Source organism: Ochotona curzoniae, unplaced genomic scaffold (genome assembly GCF_017591425.1).
Source record: "Ochotona curzoniae isolate NIBS_2020 unplaced genomic scaffold, NIBS_Ocur_1.0 contig_1251, whole genome shotgun sequence".
In the NCBI taxonomy this organism is placed as follows: Eukaryota; Metazoa; Chordata; class Mammalia; order Lagomorpha; family Ochotonidae; genus Ochotona; species Ochotona curzoniae.
This window is the reverse complement of record NW_024465016.1, coordinates 60,282-81,307: the sequence shown is the minus strand read 5'-3', so window position 1 is coordinate 81,307 and position 21,026 is coordinate 60,282. Positions and strand designations below refer to the sequence as shown.

Sequence of the window (21,026 nt, the reverse complement as noted above, 5' to 3'; positions counted from 1 at the left end):
AATTCTGACTTCCCAAATTCTGACTTCCCAAATTCTGACTTCCCAAATTGTGACTTCCCAAATCGTGACTTCCCAAATCGTGACTTCCCAAATTATTTGTTGCTAAGTTCTCACTTCCCAATTTCTTACTTTCCAAATTGTGACTTACCAAAATTGTGACTTCCCACATTCAGACTTCCCAAAATCTGACTTCCCAAACTGTGCCTTCCCAAATTGTGACTTCCCAATTTCTGATTTCCCAAAATCTCTCTTCTGAAATTCTGACTTCCCAAATTCTGATGTAACAAATGCTGACTTCCCAAATTGTGAATTCCCAAATTCTCACTTCCCAACTTCTGATTTTCCAAACTCTAACTTTCCAAATTCTGAATTCCCAAATTCTGACTTCCCAATTTCTTAGAATCTGGAAGTCACAATTTTGAAACTGACTTCCCAAATTCTGACTTCCAAAATTATGAGTTCCCAAATTTTGACATGCCAAAATTCAGACTTCCCAATTTCTGACTTCCCAATTTCTGACTTCCCAAATTCAGACTTCCCAAATTTTGACTTGCCAAAATTCTGACTTCCCAAATTGTGAGTTCCCAAATGCTGACTTCCCAAATTGTGTGGTCCCAAATTGTGACTTCCAAAATTGAGATTTCCCAAATTGTGTACATAAAACCTAAACTGCAAGAAACAATAGTATGTCCCACTTTGCTTCAAAAGTGTGAATTCAAGTGCTCTGTGGAAATCTGGGTGCTGCGGTACACACCAGGACAGCAGTGCCTGTGCCGCTCAGCCTGGATGGCGATGGCAGGGTATGGGAGTGGCGTCTGGCTCCAGGGAGCGTGGTTGACTTTAGCATCTGAAGAAGTGCCGATCTCTGAGCCTGTTTTATTGGAATCCTATTGACACTTGAGTTTTTCTCTTAAATTGAGATAAACTGTAATGTAGGAAGTGACCAGTTTAAAAAGAGAGACAGAAAGAAAGAGAGAGAGAAAGAAAGAAAGAAAGAAAGAAAGAAAGAAAGAAAGAAAGAAAGAAAGAAAGAAAGAAAGAAAGAAAGAAAGAAAGAAAGAAAGAAAGAAAGAGAGGGCCAGCATTGTAGCCTAGCTGATAAAGTGGATTGGAGTGCTGGCTGCTCTGCTTCCTATCCAGCGCCCTGCCATTGTGCCTGGGCAAGCAGCAGATGATGATCCAAGTGCTTGGGTCCCTGTACACAATGGGAGAAAGGGATGGAGTCCCAAGCTCCTGGCTTTGTTATTGCCCAGTTCTGGCTGTTGCAGCCATTTCTAAACTGAACTAGAAGATGGAAGATTCTCTCTCCCTCTACCTTTCAAATAAAACTAAAACAGAAAAAGGAAAAAAAAAAAACCTGAAAAAATAGATCAGTCTTCCCTAAGGGACAGAGAATGGTAAACAATAGATAATCAAATGGGAAAAGAGCTCTTCTAGGTTTTGCACTGCTATAACCTCTGAGAAGCTGTGACAGCTGCTGCCCACAAAGCCATATTGGAAACAAGCATGGGGAAATAGATTTCATTGTGATTGGAACGGAAAGATTGGCAGCAATTCAGAACTGTTGAACTCTCAAAACTGCTTGAGCAGGACCCTTGGAATGTGCCTCACATTGGGGACCTGGGATGGGTGGGAGGCTGGGTGAGTCTTCTCCCTTTGTTTCTCCTCTGACCCCAGAAACAGGGGGAAAAATGATGATATTACTGTGGAAACAATGGCATCACCCACTTTCCTGTAGCCCTTGACGCTTTGTATCCTAATCAACAAAGTAAGATTTAAAAAAAAAAGAGTAGAAGCCAGACTATACAGTCCTGCTTTTGTCCTGTCCCTCTCCCCACAGCTACCCAGTGGAACGTGGTCTTATCACATCCTGGGGTGACATGGAGATCATGTGGAAGCATATCTACGATGCCAACCTGAAGCTCAAGCCCTATGAGGGTCTAGTCCTGATCACAGAGCCCGCTTTGAACCCTCTGGCTAATCGACAGCACACCATCGAAGTGTTTTTTGAGCATCTAGGTGTGCCTGCTTTCTACATGTCCATTCAGGCTGTGCTCGCTCTCTTTGCTGCTGGCTTCACAACAGGCTTCATGCTGAATTCAGGTGCTGGGATCACCCAGTGTGTGCCCATCTTTGAGGGCTACTGCCTGCCTCATGGTGTTCAACAGCTAGACCTAGCGGGCCTTGACCTCACCAGCTACCTAATGATGCTGTTGAAGGACCATGGAATCATGTTGCTTAGCGCCGCAGACAGGAAGGTTGTCGCAGACATCAAGGAGACTTCCTGTTATGTGGCCATGAACTATGAAGAGGAAATGGCCAAGAAACCTGAGAGTCTAGAGAAAGTTTACCAACTCCCCGACGGGAAGATGATCAAGCTCCACGAGCAGCTCTTTCGTTGTCCAGAGGCCCTCTTCTGTCCGAGTTTCATGAACATTGATGGCCCTGGCATTGACAAAATGTGCTTCAACAGCATAATGAAATGCGATACAGATCTGAGAAACGGCTTCTTCTCCAATATTATCCTTGCCGGAGGATCAACCTCTTTCCCTGGTTTAGACAAGAGGCTAGTTAAGGACATAGCAAAGGTGGCGCCTGCCAACACCCCTGTGCAGGTTACTGCTCCCCCAGAAAGGAAGATATCAGTGTGGATGGGAGGCTCTATCCTGGCCTCTCTGTCTGCCTTCCAGGACATGTGGATCACTGCTGCAGAATTTAAAGAAGTGGGGTCCAACATAGTGCACCAGAGATGCTTCTGAAATACAAAATGGCTAGAAAAAACCATGTTCCATACATGTGACAGATAACTGTGGCTAACATAGGTTCCTGGGAGAATGGAAAATATCTCCATGATTGACACACTCATGCCTTTGTTGTCTTTCTATAAATGAGGGTAAATAATAAAACAAGGTTAAATGTTATAGATGTATGTATTGACATGCAAGGCAGACTGACAAAGAGATAGAGTGTGCACTTCAGTTGCTACTTCCCTCCTCAGTTGCCTTTGATAGTCATGGCTGGGCAAGGCTGAAGCCAAGAGCCAGGGGCTTTATGCCAGTCTTGCATAGGGGTAGTGGGGACCAAAGTACTTAGACCATCTTCTGATGCCTCTCAAATACCTTAGTCAGAACTTAAGTCCAAAGTGCAGAGTAGCAGGCACTGGAACCAGTCCTCCTATGTAGGATATAGGCATCCCACACAGCTGCAGAACCCACTGCACTACAACATGTGCCCCTAGAAACAATATTCTTGATCTTGGAGAGTTTATATTTGCTTTGGAGAGACAGCAAGTGAGGTACAATGTGCAATGTGTCCAGTGAGTGCTATAAGATCCTTGTCTCCCACGCAGGTGCAGGGTCCCAAGGCTTTGGCCCATCCTCCACTGCTTTTCCAGGCCATAAGCTGAGAACTTGATGGGAAGTGGGGCAGCTGGGACACAAACAGGCACCCATATGCGATGCTGGTACCTGCAGATAGAATATTAAGCTACTGAACCATCACAACAGTACCGAAACCAGAACTTGGTTATTTTTTTAAAGGTGTATTTCTTTACTTATTGGAGAGGCAGATTTCACAGAGACTCCCCAAATGGCCACAATGGATGGGGCTGGGCCAAGCCAAACAGAAGCCAGGAACTTCATCTGGGTCTCCCAGAGAGGAGGCAAGAGTCCGAAGTCTGCTGCCTTCCTAGGCACATTAGCAGGGAATTCAATCGATGGCAGAGCAGTTGAGACTTCAGGCAGCATTCATATGGGATTCTGGGGTCCCAGGTTGCCAGTCTCACAAAGGCCAGTCTCACAATGCCAGTCTCAGAAAGGCAAGTTAACGCCAGGGACTGAAAGACTTTATATGTTAAATGTCTTATAGACAAAGGAGATCAATGATTTAAAAGCAGCGTACATAAGGAAGAATGTGAAGGTAAACATGGCAGTGATTGGTGAATAAATTGGACTGAAAAGTACCTGGTGCTTTGGTAATCAGGAAGTAGTTAGTCTAGGCATAAAGTAGCCAAGTCTTGAATCTCAGACTCCAAGTAACAGGAAAAGGAAGAAATTATGAAAAACTTAGAAGACTAAATGACTAACTAGGTAGTTAGGGATTACAGGGTCTGAGATAGCATGTGGAGTAGTGAAGAGAATGGTGGTTATTGATAATACTTCCTAGTTGCTCTCTGTAAAGTACTGTGCTAAATGCTGTATTAAACCAGGAGTAAGATCTGGCCACAAGAAACTGGCAGAAGCTACCTGACTTAAGCAAGTTGTTTAAACATATTGAAGAATCTCCTCTTCCATAACATGGGCTTTCTCATCCCTATCTGTTTCATGGGGTCATGGTGAAGTTCAATGAGATCATGTAATTACAGGTACCTTCAAACTGCAATGCGTGGCCTTCACATTTAGAATTTGGGAATTTACAGTTCCAGTTCACATACCACTTCCTCCATGGCATCAAAAGTTTTATTTTATCCACTGGGGCACTCCCAGCAGGTATGGAAATATATAGAACCTGCCCGAGAGGAAACTTGTAGGGCGAGAGTGCTAAGATGAAAAAATGATGGGCATGTAGAAGCAGAAAGACTCCATATAGTGTGGTTCAACCCTCTGTGACGAGGCACATTCTATCCCCTGGCACATCTGGGTTGTAAACAAGACTATTTTGAGTAGGATTCAGAAAGTGAGGGTGGTGGGAGCAACTGATACACAGAAATTGCAGAGGACATTGCTAGCCACTTAAAGTGTGCTTTTTATTATTTGTAGAAAACAGGATAATCACAGCACTTCAACATCTCAGAGAGGTAGGTAAGCTATTATTCCCACTTTGCAGATTAAGACACAGAGATTAAAAGAGGTTTAATAAAGTGATACTAAAATAGATTGCTCCACCAGCTGGGAACACAACTCCTAAGCCTGGTCTCTTGGACAGTAAATTAAGCAACTTTTTATCGGAATGGTAGATTTAGAGAGGAGAGACAGAAAAGATCTTTCATCCACTGTTTCACTACCCAAGTGACTGATCTGAAGCCAGGAGCTTCTTCCAGGTCTCCCAAGTGGGTGCAGGATCCCAAGGCTTTGAGCCATTCTCTCCTGTTTTTCCAGGCCACAAGCAGGGAGGTGGATAGGCAAAGGAGCAGCTGGGACACAAATCGGTGCCCAGATGGGGTGCCTGCACTAGAAGGTTCAGGAAGGCATTGAATGAGGATTAACCTGTTGAACCATAACCCAATGTGTGGAACATTCTGTATAGACTCAGAAATAGCTCTTCCCCCTTGGTGTAATTCTAAGTAAGGAAAATGAAATGTGACCTTTTTTTTTTTTTTTTTTTTTTTTTTTTTTTTTTTTTTTTTTTTTTAATTTCCTTTCTCTTTCAGCACTTTTTCTTCTCTGGGTCCAAGATTCAATGGTGACAAATTTCAAGTTTGGTAACTGAAGGGAGTAAAACGTTCCGTGTTTTCCTTCTGGTCCAGAGACTCAGAATGAAATTAAAGAAAATTCCCGTCCTTAATATTAAAAGTAACGGCCCAGCACAATAGCCTAGTGGCTAAAGTCCTCGCCTTGCATGCCCAAGATCTCATATGGGCGCCAATCCATGTTGTGGTGGCCCAGCTTCCCATCCAGCTCTATTCTTGTGGCCTAGGGAAGCAGTCGAGGACGGCCCAAAAGCCTTGGGACCCTGCACCCACGTGGGAGACCTGGAGGAAGCTCCTGGCTCCTGGTTTCGGATTGGTTCAGATCCGACAGCTACAGCTGCTTGGGTAGTGAAGCAGAGGGTGGAAGATCTTCCTCTCAGACTGCCCTCCTCTCTGTATATATGATTTTCCAATAAAAGAGAAGTAATTATTTTAAAAAGTGTTAAAACTAAGAATGAAGTAGTTACACCGAGTAAAATCCATCCTGGGCTCAAGAAGCAAAGAGAAAGCGGGACCCGACAGATACAGAGCCCCAGGATCCTGGCTTCCCCGGTGGCGTCATTTTTACCAAAACTGCTAACAAACGTGGTTTACAAAATCTGCGACCGCTGTTCTGTGGAATGACCGCTGAAACTTTTTTACGGACTCCATGACGTTTGAAAGCAAACGACAAGCACCTTCCTCACGAACGCGGACACAGATGTCAGGGCAACGCGCCGGAAGAACCGCACTCACTTCCTGCAGGGGCGGGGCGGCGCTCGGCCTCGTGGCGAGATCCCGAGCTTGGAGAAACCTCGCGAGAGCTAAGGGCGTTCGGCCTCGGCCAATAGGCGCGCGCAGCGCCCGTCCCTTTATAAGGCGGCGGCGTTCCGCGCTCGGCGGGTCGAGGTGGGTGGGCCCGGAGGCGACTGGTCTGTTAATCTAACCCTAACCCAGAAGGGCTCAGGCGCCGTGCTTTTGTTACCCCCGCGCGCTGTTTTTCTCGCTGACTTTCAGCGCGTGGAAAAAGCCTTGGCCTGCTGCCGTCTACCGTTTCTTTTAGAACAAACAAAAAATGTCAGCCGCTGGCCAGTTCGCTCCTTCCGGGAACCTGCGGTGGCTAAGCCCGCCCGACTCCCGTGCCCGCCTGAGGCCGCGGTCGGTCCGGGGCTTTTCTGAAGTACCCATTGCCGCCGCGAAGAGTTCGGCTCTGTTAGCCGCGGGTCCTTCGGGGATTGAGGGTGAGGCACAGGCCGTCTGGCCGCAGGGAGAGGAACGGAGCGGGTCCCCGAGTGTGGTGTGCTTCCCTGAGCTGTGGGATTTGCATCCGGGACTGCTCCAACAAGCATCCTGCCGAGAGGCGTGCGGCGTCTGGAAGGGAAGCCGCTGTGTGCGTGCGTCCCTCCTCGTCAGTGGTGGGTTTTTCGACTCCCCAAACCGGGCATGTGAGAGCCAGGAAGCACTTCCAGATTTAGCCCAGTGAATGGGCAGTAAGCCGGGGTTGCGAGCTAAAGGTTACTGAGATAGTATCTTCCTGCTTCTTGTTACCCTTGTATTGTTAGAGCCTAGTTTGTGCTCTGCCCAAACATCCTAAAGGAAATCAAAGTTCCTTATGGTGGGGAAGAACAGTGATATTTGTGAGTGCATTAAATTATTTAACTAGAGGAGCTAGTGTTTTTTTCTGGAAGGAAATTGTGTTGCTTTGTAGCCACTACTGTGGCATGCCTGGTGCAGTTCAGATTTAAGCCTCCGGCGCCATCATCTGCTAATGGCGCCCATTGGCCGCTGGGAGGTTCTGCCTTGATTTTGCTCCATGCTTGTGTGTGTGGAGCAGCCGAGGCACATGGAGCACCCACGTGAGTGAGCAGGTGGAGTTCCAGGCCAGTGACCTTGGGCTGGCCCATCTTGGGGAGTGAACCAGCTTGTAAAAGGTCTCCATTTCCCACATCACCATCATCTTTCAATACAGTTGATGTTCTTTCATCTTTGTCCCTGCCATTGAAAGTGGTAAGTGGTGAATGACGGGAAAGATGTTTACAGAGCAAATAAGCCCACTTTGACCCTCACTAGTCTCTCTACCTTTGCCCTGTTAACTTTTTTTTTTTTAAATTGGGAAGGCAGATATACAGAGAAGAGAGACAGAGAAGAAAGTCTTCTGTCCCATGAGTTACTCCCCAAGTGAGCGCAACGGCCAATGCTATGCAGATCCGAAGCCAGGAGCCTCTTCCAGGTCTCCCACGGGGGTGCAGGATCCCAAAGCTTTTGAGCCGTCCTTGACTGCTTTCTCGGGCCACAGGCAGGGAGCTGGATGGGAAGCAGGGCTGCCGGGATTAGAACTGGCGCCCATATGGGATCCTGGGTGTGCAAGGTGAGGACCTTAACCACTTGAGCCACCGTGCTGGGCCCTGCCCGCTTAACTTTTATGGTTTTGTGAAAGGCAGAGATCTTACAGTTTCTATTTCACTTTGCAAAAATCTACCAGCCTGAGTTGGTCAGGTGAAAGCCAGGATCCTGAACTCTGTCTATGTGTCTCAGATGTGTGTTGAGAACCCAAGTACCTGAGGTGCCTCCAAGAAATGCAAGGGAGATGGGGTTCTACCCAGGCACACCTGTGTGGGGCTGCAGCTGCAAACAGTGGTTTTAAACCCAGTTCTGAAGGCGGGACCTAGGTTTGCCTTAAAGGAACCTGGTTCCTTTAGTTGGCTCTTGGGCTGAAACAAAACCTGACAGGCCTTTTTACCCCTTCTTCCTGAAAATACACCTCCAGGGATGTTTGAGGTTTCAGCTTAATTTGGTTCCTCCACTTTCTTTTCTTTTTTTTTAATACTTATTTATTTTTTATTACAAAGTCAGATATACAGAGAGGAGGAGAGACAGAGGAAGATCTTCTGTCCGATGATTCACTCCCCATGTGAGCGCAATGGCCGGTACTGTGCCAATCCGAAGCCGGGAACCAGGAACAATTTCTGGGTCTTCCACGCGGGTGCAGGGTCCCAAAGCATTGGACCGTCCCTGGCTGCTTTCTCAGGCCACAAGCAGGGAGCTGGATGGGAAGTGGGGCTGCTGGGATTAGAACTGGTGCCCATATGGGATCCTGGCGTGTTCAATGTGAGGACTTTAGCCGCTAGGCCACCACGCCGGGCCCGCCTTCACTTTCTTAAACTTGCCCTTTCCAAGGGCAGATTTTGAGAGAGCCAAGGGCCGTCTCAGTGTTGGTGTTGGAATGATGAGTCAGCCATGGCATGTCAGTGGACTTAACATGAATTATTTTCAGTATTGAAAGGCAGATTGTTTAACTGCTGATTAATTACCAAATACCTGCACAAGGGAAGGCTATGCTTTGCGAAAGCCAGAAATCTCTTAACTTCACCTTGGTATTCTATATAGGTGGTAGGTAAGGGACCCAGTTACTTGTCGTCTGCTGCCTCAAGCTTCACTAACAGGGAGCTGGGTAGGAAGCCAAGGACCTGGATTTACATCATGCACTGTAATACATGCCTTTGGGGGCAACTTAACCACCACACCAAGTGTCCACTCTCGATGTCATTAAATTCATGAATCTGTGTGTATAGCATCAGCCTGCCATAAACGGTAGGTATATGACAGAACAAACAAACAAACAAAAAAACCAGGTTTTGGCAATATGAAATTAAGAAATCTGACAACATTTTGTAAGAAGGAAAAAATGTTTTGCCCTGTCAGCAGTGTTTGGAAAGAACCCAAGGTATGGGTCCTGCACCATGGCTGAATTGGCTAATCTTTTTCCCTCCATTTGCTAGCATCCCTTCTGGACACCAGTTCTGGCTTCTCCAGTTCCAATCCAGCTCCCTCCTTGTGCCCTGGGAAAGCAGTAGTGGATGGACTGAACCTTTGGGTCCCTGCACACATGTGGGAGACCCCGAGGAAGCATCTGGCTCTTGGTTAGGGGACTGGCTTAGCCCTGGCCCTGCAGCTGTTTGGGGATTAAATCAGTGAATGGAAGATCTTCCTGTCAATCTCTCTGAAAGTCTGCCTTATTAAAAAAAAAAATGTGAGGTAATCATGAAACAAAATTCTTTTTCTGATTTTGCTAGGAAAAACTGACTTCCAGAGTGTGGAAATAGCTTAGCTTCACTATTCTGGGTCATCTCCATAGATTAGTTTTGGAGACTGCAAAGGTTCTGTGATGTTTTTTGTTCCTGCTCCATCTAGTGGTGTGTTCCTCCACATGTGCAAAATTGGTGGTGGTGTTGGGCCCTGAAACCAGGAGAGCCATGGAAGGCTTTTCTAGCCATTTGTGAGATAGTAATTACTTAATACAGTCATGTTACAGTGGGACTTATCTTTGAAGTCTTCCTCTGACCCATGTCTGTTATTCCAAAGGGAAATTCTTAGTATTATAAGCATTTAAATTGTGTGTATTGCCAAGTTACTCTTTTAAATTATGTAATTTTTGAGTAGGAGCAGGCCAGCAAGGCCCTCCAATGCAATGATCTATGTGGAAACACTTTGTAGATATTCTGGCAAATTAATATGGGATTCAGATGGCTGTAACAGATGAAGAAACTGGTGCTTTGAGTGTTTAAATGACAGTGTAAGTTAAATTTGTGCAGAGTTGAGCGAAAAAGACTTCCTGGTTTTCAGTTTTATTCACCATAGACTCTGGGTTAGTCTGGTAAAATGGTTAGAATTAGTCCCACCCATTATTTGCTAACTTAAAATAAAATCTGTTGTGTTTGCTAGCCTGTGACTTTTGTTTCCTGTAAATATATATGCATATGTAAACACACATGTGTATATATTATTAAAGATTTGTTGAACGGCAAAATTACAAAGAAAGGGAGAGGTATATACTCACAAAGTATACAGGAAATGTAGCATTATTTGTTTGGCCTTTTTTTGTTATTTTTGCTACTTGTTATTTTTCATTTGCTGCTTGACTCCTCTAGTGCCTTTAGTGGCTGGGGGAAAGCTGGTAGCCTGAGCAGGAATTCAGGCGAGGTTTACAGCATGCATGAGAGGAACCCTGAACACTGCTCCCTGCCAGTGTCTTCCTTATCAGCAAGCTGGAGCCAGAGCCAATGTAGATCCCTGGTGCTTGGATGGGATTTCGTTGTCCTAATAGGCTGCTTACCTGCTACGTCAAACACCATCCTGGAGAGTGAAATGACAAAGGACAATTGTCATTCTTTCCCTGAACATTTTAAAAATTAGATTGTTGAAGAGATTTGTTTTTATTTGAAGTTACAGAGAGGAGGGACAGAGTTTCCAATTGCTGAAATGGAGCCAGGAGCTTCTTTCAGGTCTCCAACCTGGGCGCAGGGGCCCAATGACTTGGGCCATTATCTGCTGCTTTCCTAAGATGTAAGCAGGGAGTGGGATTAAAAGTGGAGCAGCTGGAACTTGAACAGCTCCCATATGATGCTGGCATCATAGGCAGAGGCTTAGTTTATTGTAGCAGCCAATTCTCCCTGTACATTAAAAAAATTTTTTTTCCAGTTTTTAATTTTTATTGTTTTAAATTTTGTTTCATTCTATGACACAGTTTCATAGGCTCTGGGATTCCCCCAACCCCTCTGCATGCCCTCCCCCATGGTGGATTCCTCCATCTTGTTGCAGTGTTAAAGTTCAAATCCAGTCATGATTCCTTCATTGCAAGCATGTATCATGCATAGAGTCCAGCATCTTACTGTCCAGATAAATTCAGCAGTTTCTTGGGGAGACCATCTCTGCTCTGAAAACAGAGCTGGCAGAGTATTATCCCGTCCAATGAAAAGCCACAACATAACATCAACAATTTACAACACTATGAAGTTAATTATGGGATTGAGTGACCAATATGTTAGAAAATGCAAGTTCAAACCCTGTGACTACTTCATTGACATTTCAATTTTAGTTTATATACAACCAGCTGCTATACACTTTAAAATGGCTATAGGGTACTATTCAGCTGTCTTGTGTCTATTTTCATTTTAGTATTTAGCAGTTTATAGTATTGAAGCATAATTTTTACTGAACTTGAGAATTTTAGGATAGTTCAAACTGGCTTATAACTCAAACAAGGTATATGTGAACAGTTGAGGCGCAGAACAATTTTAGGAGGGGTGTGCAGAGAAATCTTCAATACCTTAGTGAGGAGCAACTAATTTTTGTGTCCTACCTAATAAAATATATGTGAGTCTCCACCAACCATTTCCTGCCTGGTTCTAAGCTTTACTTTTTGGTCTATCTAATTTTTTTTTGGGGGGGGTGAGGCTCTGGAGTGACCCTGATGGTCATTGCCAGAGAGGGTGGGGATCCAAATTTGGAACTTAGTAAGGACCAGAGATAGCTCCCCTCCCGAGTCCCGAAGGGAGTTTACTGTTTTATTTCTGCAGTCTGCTGTTTCTGCAGTCTGCTCAGGGCTCCCAGCTCTTGTTCTGATGACATTAGATCCTGTGAGGAAGGATCTGGGCATCGTCCATCTCATGTGGGAGATCTGAACGGGAGTGGATGACCTCAGAGTTCTGGGCCTACAAGGGCAGCCCAATTCCCCATGGTCTCTTTGGCAGTTGGGATATAGCTGTTGGTGCCCATACTGATAGTTCTTGGTGAGGGCCTGGGAGTCTCCAGGGCTGTGTTATAAGCTGCCTCCTATCTGCCTGCTCCACCCTGTGGTTCCCCTCTCCTCTGTGCATGTGACCTCCTGTTAAGGGGTTGTCAGGAACATTCTTGATCCCCCCTGTATGTCTTTATATTTTGCTAATGTCTAATGCTGAATCGAGTCTGTTGTCTGTAAGTTACCTGTTGTATTCTTGATAGGTTGTACTTAACGTCTTCCTCACATATTCTAAGGAGGTGGAAGATTTCTCTGCTCTTCTGACCCATTACAGAATAACACAGGGTTTTAAAAGTATATTAGGTTTTATAGTTCTTTGATGTAGAGCATAAGCAGTCTGACTCACATTGATTGTTCATTGGTTACATCACAATATCTTATTGTATGTGATACAGGCTGTTTGAGGTTGAAATAATATTACAAATTACAGGAACTATTTTTTGGATTGACATAATTTCGTCTTAAATTAAGGCAAACACATGATATCTAGGCTTTTGGGATTGGCTCATTTCCCTTAGCGTAATGCTTTCCAGTTGGGCCCATTTGGCCACAAAATGTTGGGAGCCATATATTATAGCCATACTGAAGTCATTTTGAATATAGATCTAGGACAGTGGAAAGTACCAGCTAGTAAAATGCAAGAGAAACCAAGTCTTAAGACACCCTGTGGTTTACAAGTCATCTATCAACCCACTCTGCTCTGACCACCCTTGGTGCTTGTGCCCTACCTGCCAGCATCCTCTTGTGAGCATAAGAGGGTTTGGGAAATAGCTACCCAGAAAGAGTTGTGAAACCATGCCCATCTCTTGCAAGCATAAGGGGCTTTTAGATATAGCTATCCGGAAAGAACTGTGAAACCATACCCTGGATCTTGTTTTCTCTTTCCCCTCGCCCATAAATCATGTTTTGCAGACTATAGAGCCTTGTGTGTGAAAAATAAAATCGGTCAGCTTGATCAGACATACTGTGTTGCTGTCTGTTCTTTGCATCTCTTGTCCCCCATTCTCTCATAGTTTGGCTGTGACCCCCATTGACTGTCCTGCTGGACAGGACAACAACTGCATTTTTTTTTTAACAGCAGAGTAGTATTCCATGGAGTAGATGAACCATAGCTTTCTTATCCAGTCCTCTATTGATGGGTACGTGAACTGACACCCATATGGGCTGCTGGCATCATAGGCAGAGGCTTAGTTTATTGTAGCAGCGAATTCTCCCTGTACATTTTTTTTCTAAAAATTTATTTGCAAGGCAAAGATTCAGAGACAGAGGCAGAAGAGAGATCTGCCATTTGTTTGTTAACTTTGCAAATGGCCACAGGCCAAGAGCCCCGAGTTCTGGGCATCCCAAGTGAGTCACCCTCAGCTGCTTTCCCAGGCACATTAGCAGAGAGCTAAATTGGAAGTAGCGCAGAAGGGATGTGAACTGGGACCCATATGAGGTACCATCATTGCAGACAGTGGCTTAACCCCTTGTGCCACAACATAGCCCCTCAGTTCAGTCTTTTAAGGTGACATCAAATGATGGAAGTAAATCCAGGAAAAAATATTCAGATTAAGGTTTTAAAGAATATTTATTTATTAGAAAGCCAGAGAAGGATAGGAGTTCCAGTTCCTGGTTCACTACTTAAATGCCTGAGACAGCCAAGGTTGGGTGAGGTTGAAGTGGAAACCAGGAGCCTAGAACTTCATCCAGATTTTCCACCTGGGTGGTAGGGGCCCAAGTAATTGGGCCATCATTCTCTGCTTACTCAGGTGCATTAACAGGAAACTACGTCAGAAGTGCAGTAGCTCTGATACGGGGTTCCTGTATCAGGCAGTTTAGCCCCCATGCCACATTGTCACCACAATTTGTAAATTGAAATATTTGCAGTGGATGTGAAGGAAGCAAATTAATGAGTCATACCAGGAATGAGGAAATAGAATCTGTGGAGACTAGGAGGGAGAGCAAGAGTCCCCTTTGAAAGAAGCAACAGACTTAGAGGAATGCAGGTCTAAAATGCTGATATTGGAAGAGATGACAAACATTTAGATTTTTTATGTCAACAGGTTTTTTTTTTAAGATTTATTTTTATTTGAAAGGCAAAATTACACAGAGAAGGAGATACAGGGAGATCTTTCATCTGTTGGTTCAGTCTGCAGATGGCCACAATGACCAGAGCTGAGCTTATCTGAAGCCAGGAGGCAAAAGTTTCTGCGTCTCCCATGCAGGTACAGGGTTCCAAGAACGTGGGCAGTTCTCTACCTTCCCATGCCACAAACGTGGAGCAGGATGGGAAGAAGAGCAACCAGGATATAGGGAATGAGGCACAACAGATGGAAGCTTAGCCTACTATACCAAGGTGCCAGCCCTAACACCACTGATTTTTAGCTGTTGTAGTTTAAATATTGTGTCACTGTATAAAAAATTAGCTTCTGTTTTTTTTTTTTAGGTTTATTTTTATTGGAAAGGCAGATATATAGAGAGGAAGATAGACACAGAGGAAGATCTTCCATCTAATGGTTCACTCCCAAGTGGCCACAATAGCTGGAGCTGAGCCAATCTGCAGCCAGGAGCCAGGAGTTTCTTCCGGGTCTCCCATGTGGGTGCAGAGTCCCAAGGCTTTGGGCAGTCCTTGACTTCTTGATTTACTTCCCAGTTCTGTATATGTTGAATGGCTATCACAATCCTATTTATTAACTTCAATTGTCTAGTTTATTTCAGTTGGCCTGTTGTGGCTATGCTGTGCCAGGATAACCCTACAAGGATGAGCCCAGCACGGCCTCTGTAATCAAGTACCACCCGCTCTAGTAGGTGGAAAGCAAATGGCAAAGTTAAAATTTTGGTGAGATTTCAGAAGTATGGTCATGGTATCTGCAACATTTTATTTCTAACAGCAGAGCACCACACAATAAGATTGCCTTTATGAAGTGAGGTTCATAAAGCTCTCTTCCACAAAATGGAACATTGGGACTAGATGTTCACAAGTGATGAAATCATGGAATATCACCTAAATACAGAGGAGATGGGATTTTGTGTGGGAGTAGAGGCAGCATAGTTGTTCAATGTTGCTTATAAGGTACTATTTGATTTTATTGCCTTGTCTTTAAATGTGGTTTCTTTGAGGGCCTCAACCAAGGGAAAATGATGTGGTACAAGAAATACAATCATGTTTTAGACTTAAGCCTAAAAAAGCAGAAAAAATTGGGCACAGAACAATGACCCAGTAGCTAAATCCTTGCCTTTCATGTGGAAGAATCACATTTCGGTGCTTAATGTCCCAGACGCTCCACTTCCTATCCAAAATCCTTGGGACCCTGCAACCTTGTGGGTGACTGGAAAAAGGTTCAGATTGGTCTGGTTCTGGAAATTGTGGCCACATGGGGAGTGAAATAACAGTTGGAAAATGTTTCTCTATCTTTATTCCCTTCTCTTCATACATCTAGTCTGTCTTTCCAATAAAAATAAATACACCTTAAAAATATATATGAACATATCCTTTTTGTTGCTTTCATTTTAATTTTAAAATTTATTTATTTTTTTTAAAGATTTATTTTTATTATTTTTTATTGGAAAGGCGGATATACAGAGAGGAGAGACAGAGAGGAAGATCTTCCGTCCGATGATTCACTCCCCAAGTGAGCGCAATGGCCAATACTATGCCGGTCCGAAGCCAGGAGCCTCTTCTGGGTCTCCCATGCGGGTGCAGGTTCCCAAGGCCTTGGGCCGTCCTCGACTGCTTTCCTGGACCACAGGCAGGGAGCTGGAAGGGAAGCGGGGCTGCCGGGATTAGAACCGGCGCCCATATGGGATCCCGGGCGTGCAAGGCGAGGACCTTTAACCACTTGCGCCACCGCGCTGGGCCCTAAAATTTATTTTTGTTGAGCCTGGTGGCGTGGCCTAGTGGCTAAGGTCCTCACCTTGAATGCAGCGGGATCCCATATGGATGCTGGTTCTAATCTTGGCAGCTCCACTTCCCATCCAGCTCCCTGTTTGTGGCCTGGGAAAGCAGTTGAGGATAGCCTAATGCCTTGGGACCCTGCACCTGTGTGGGAGACCCGGAGGAAGTTCCTGGCTCCTGGCTCCTGGCTCCAGATATGCACAGCACTGGCCATTGAGCTCACATGGGGAGTGATTCGTCAGATGGAAGATCTTTCTCTCTGTCTCTGCTCCTCTCTGTATATCTGACTTTATAATAAAAATAAAATAAAATCATTCATTTTTGTTTAGAAAGCAGAGAAAGTCACAGTGAGGAATGTGAGAGTAACAAATGGAAAAAAATCTTCTCCCGTCTCCTAGTTCATCCTACTGGCACAGACCCAAGTGCTAAAAAACCAGCTGTTGTTTGCCAGGGTACACAGTCACAGGAAAGTGAAAGAGGAAGCATGGCCTGGACTCAAAGCCCACACTCAGTATGTGATGTTAGCATCCAAGCTCTGTCCTGACCTCTGTGTCAAACTTGTGCTCTGACAGTTTGTCTTTTTCAACACTACTGTTTTAAGAACCCCATGCTTCTGCACCAAAGTTCATAGTTAGGCTTTTCATCAATGTCTTAGCTAAGCTCCTCATCATCCACATCCAAAATGAGATTTTTACTAAATCCTTCTCACTAATCGTACCTCTAAAGGAAAAGAATCCTGTTACATCCTAGTATGTGTTCTTTTTATATACTGTTTCATCTGTCTGTGGTGGCACACAGCTGGCTGGTGTCACCCAAGGCAGTGAGCAGATATGACATTTTAAAAGAGGGCAGGAGGGCCCAGTGCCCTGGCGTAGTGCTAAGTTTCAAGTGTGGCTAAGCACAACCATCTACTTCTGAACCTAAATGGTCTTAGATGTAAGTTGATTGATTTGTAATATGGGCCAGGTGAGTTGATTGGAAAGTACACATCTTCAAGATCTGTCCTTGAAACTTCCCATGGGAAAAGGAGCAGTGGCATGTGGAAGGTGTCTCACCAGGCTGCTGCTGCTGGATGAGGGAGTAGCAAGTCCCCAAATCAGGAGATGTTAGCAGTTCTTTCTTATGCACGGGTCTTAGGTTTTTAGCTGTGTTGCAGAGAATTGTCGTTATGCATACTACACTAATCTCTGGAATTGTGTGAGAGTATTTATCCGAAGATCACGGTCTCCTCCTGACGATTTCAGAATTATGTGTTGCAGAGAGGCATAATTATGCCTGTAAGCAACTTCTCTATCTGTAGTGAATGTTGGGATTGAAATTTGCATGGTGACTTGATAGAGAGTAATGAAGCCCACAATGCTTTCTGCCAAGTGTTTAAAAGATGACAATTCCTCTTAGAACAGATTTTAAGTGATGTATGTGGATGTATATGTGTCTGTCTGTCTGCTAAGGGCAATGACGTTTATTTTCTTTGTGTGTTGACTGAAAATCACTGACTATTGGTCTGAGTTCCTCAGTAGAATTAATGATTTACCCCAAGCTCAGTAAGACCCATATGAACTCCTGTTTATTAACCTTGCAGCAGGAATCTTATTACTGCTTCTTATTTAAAACTCAAGAAAATTATTATTTTCTAGAAAGAAAATTTTACTCAGTTAATGGTGAGTTTCAAATATGACGTTATTTCTCAAATATATCCTCCGAACTTCTATACAAAGATGAAAATATGAAGAAAAACTACACAAATTTAAATAGATTACCTCCAATCAAACAACAAAAATAAAAGAACTTGGGTTTAATAAAAAACACAAATCTTTGGGATACCATGTTTTGTTGACAGTTAACATATCCAGCAAAATTACATATTTTAAGTTGAATATCTATTCCATAATCAATGAAAATATGAGTGAACACTATAAAACTGCAATGTATACATTATTACATGTGTTAATATTTATACCTTTTGAGGCTTGGCATGCTAGCCCAGTGGCTAAAGTTCACTCCTTGCATGAGCCAGTATTCCATATAGGTGCTAGTTCATGTCCCAGATGCTCCACTTCCCATCCAGCTCCCTACTTGTGGCCTGGGAAAGTAGTCGTGGATAGCCCAAGGATTTGGTAACCTGCATTCATGTGGGAGACCCAGAAGAAGTTCCTGGCTCCTGGGCTCAGGTTGGCTTAGCTTTGGCAGTTGCAACAAAAGCCAACATTACATTCCTTTGATATAAAGCAAACTTCCACAAAATGCAAGGTAAATATATATATATGTAAATATCATATATGTATATATGTAAATATCATATATATATGTATGCATATATCCTCATAGATCAAATGTATAATGGAGAATTCCATACTGGGAAATGAATACATGTTCCAGTGTGCATCTCTAGCCTAGAATAAAGGAGGACTCTCAGGGAAACTGTTAAACATATCTTGACAAGAGGATACCAAATTTTTTGAAATCATATTTTATACCGACAATACCATGATACATTTAACAGCAAAGTATGGATCTGTGTGAAGGACGAGGCATTGTAATAATATGGGGGAAAGCAGTGCTTAGGTGTGGCATTGGGGAATGAAAGGGAGAGTTTCTGTGCCTATGGAAAACTACCATGAAAAATGAAGAAATATTTTAAAGTATCTCATAAATCAATATTTAGTTATAAAACACAATGAATAGAAAAAAAGTATTTCCTTAATATGATGCAGATTGTCTAAATAATCCCACAATATTCAACATAAGTCAATGCAGATATTGAAAATGTGTCCCTTGGGGTGAGCCAAGAATGAGATTGCATTGTCTCCTGTCCAGTCTCCAGCTTTACAGTGGAAATGTGGTCATGGAAATAATCAGGAAACAGAAAACCCAAGGCCTTAGGATCTACTCTCAGGCAACAATATATTATATACTATGTGTTATATACTTTATATCATTCATCATATACCATGTAGCACTTATATCACATGCGACATCATGAATGCAACATCATGTGTGATATGATATACAACATGTATTATATATAGTAGACTGATATACCACTTGCTCATTATTTATACTTACATAATGTGTACATACTATATGTCAATAATTATATAGTGATAATTACATAAAATATAGATATGAAAATAATGACAAATGCATTTTATACACATTTATATAAATATATATGTACATTACACATATTTAACACACTATCTGTATGATATTATATATTTTGAAATATATATTATGTATACAATATATTCCTATTTCTCACACCATTCCATGCAATGAAAACCAATATAATCCAAAGCCAAAGATAACACGGGAATTTCCCAGATCCACGAGTCATAAATAAAACCTACAGAATGCTCAAACATCACCAGAAAGCAAGCACAAGATGCTATTCAACAACTAAGGGGAGACAAGGAAGTAAATATCTAAGAGCAAGAAGAAATACAAGAGGATGAGTGTATGTGATATCTGTAAATATTCTTTAAAACAATCAGCACTTAGAGGATTGCACCTTAGCTGCCACAGATTCCGTCAGGCTCCAGATCACAGTTGGATACCAGGTACGCTGATGGCTGGGATCAACAGGATGGTGGCAGCACACCAGGTTGGGAGTGCTGGGATCAAACAGGAGGAGTTCGATGCTCTGAACCTGAGCTCCTGACTCATCCCTCACTTTTGCTTAACTTTTCCAACCTAGTTTGGCTGTCATGGTGACAGAAGCATTCTGATTGGCTGCATCTTTTGACATCATAGGGCCTTGTAGCCCCAGAAACTGTCCAATTGGCAGCTTCGTGGTCATAATGCCCCAGAACCCTGCAGCCTTCGCATTCCAGAAGAAGCCATGGTGACAGCCAAGGTCCTCTGACTGGTGGAGAAAGGTGGTGAGTGGCTCAGGCTCTGCTCTCTGGGGAATCCTTATGCGTACGCAACTATCATGAAAAAAACATATAAAAGTACAATTAACTAAATAAACACCAAAAAGGAAAAGGTAAGAGAACACACCATCAATGTTAGAAAAAGGTAAAATGCGACTTCAGTGATGATCAGTTGTCCGTGATTCATTTAAATACATTAGAGAGCTTATCTGTTTCTTACAAAATGTAGTGTGTATTTTCAGATGCATTAGAAACATCAGCATCATTAGAAAATCAATTCTATTCCTGGGATCTCTTCTGTTGGTTTGTTTCATTTTCAACAGAATTTATAATTACTGATGACCTTGAAAATATTTTTGCTTTTATTAAGCTTGTTTCATTTTCAGCACAAGGTTGAACAAGTAAAAGGAGATGTTAAAATACAACGGATAGGAACATAACTATTTAACTCTATACTATGTTTGAAATAAACACTCAATTTCAGCTTCACTGGTTTGAGACAACAGACTGAGTCAAAATAGAAAAGGATGACTATATTATTTCCGGTTTTAGATAATGCAATCAGTCAGACTGTACTTTATCAAAGGCCGCACAATTATTTTTGAACTCATTGGTCTTGATTTTGGAACTAACCTTATTTTTGGTGATATACAGTTATCTAAACACAAAATAGTTAAACAACTATTCATATTCATGTGTTTTTCCCATTTTCAAATGCAAAATGTTGGTGTTTTACTTAATAAAAAGAATTCTATTCATTTTTTCCTCCATATGTCTGTCTTTGGAAAGGCTACACAACAATTCAATAAATGTTAAGAACCAAGCTTGTGCTGGTGCTGTGGTGTAGCAGGTTAAGCCACTATTACAAGAACTGCATCCCAAATCAGAGGACCAGTCTGAGTCCCAGCTGCTCTGCCTCATATCCACTCAGTGCTGATGCATTTGGGAAACCACCAGAAGATGACCCAAGGACTAGGACCACCGCCACCTATGTTGGGTAGTGGAATTCCTGACTCTTGGCTTCAGCCTGGCCCGGCCCTGTCTGTTACAGCAACTTGGGGAGTAAACCAGTTGATGTCATATATCTCCATATTTTTCTATCACTTTGCCTTTTTAATAGTTAAATATCGGTTTTAGAAGGGAAAGAGCTGAGAATGCACATTGGATATTCTGCTGCTATTGGTTACTACACTGTGCAAATTCTTTCAGCAGGGACCACCAATGTGCTGCTCATGAGCTGTAGTTTTGTGAAATCATTTGGTCAGAACCTGCCATAGTAACTGCAGGCAGGATTCAAACTACTACCATGCT

The 21,026-nt window shown here is 43.2% G+C and overlaps 1 protein-coding gene across 1 annotated transcript; it reads left to right on the top strand.

Moving 5' to 3' along the window:
- Window positions 1-792: 792 nt before the first annotated feature.
- On the top strand, window positions 793-2,899 carry LOC121167744 (actin-related protein T3-like). The gene is made up of 2 exons (XM_040997327.1): window positions 793-800; window positions 1,841-2,899. The coding sequence occupies exons 1-2, from the start codon at window positions 793-795 to the stop codon at window positions 2,757-2,759; spliced, it is 927 nt and encodes a 308-aa protein (XP_040853261.1). The 3' UTR covers window positions 2,760-2,899.
- The last annotated feature ends 18,127 nt before the right edge of the window (window positions 2,900-21,026 follow it).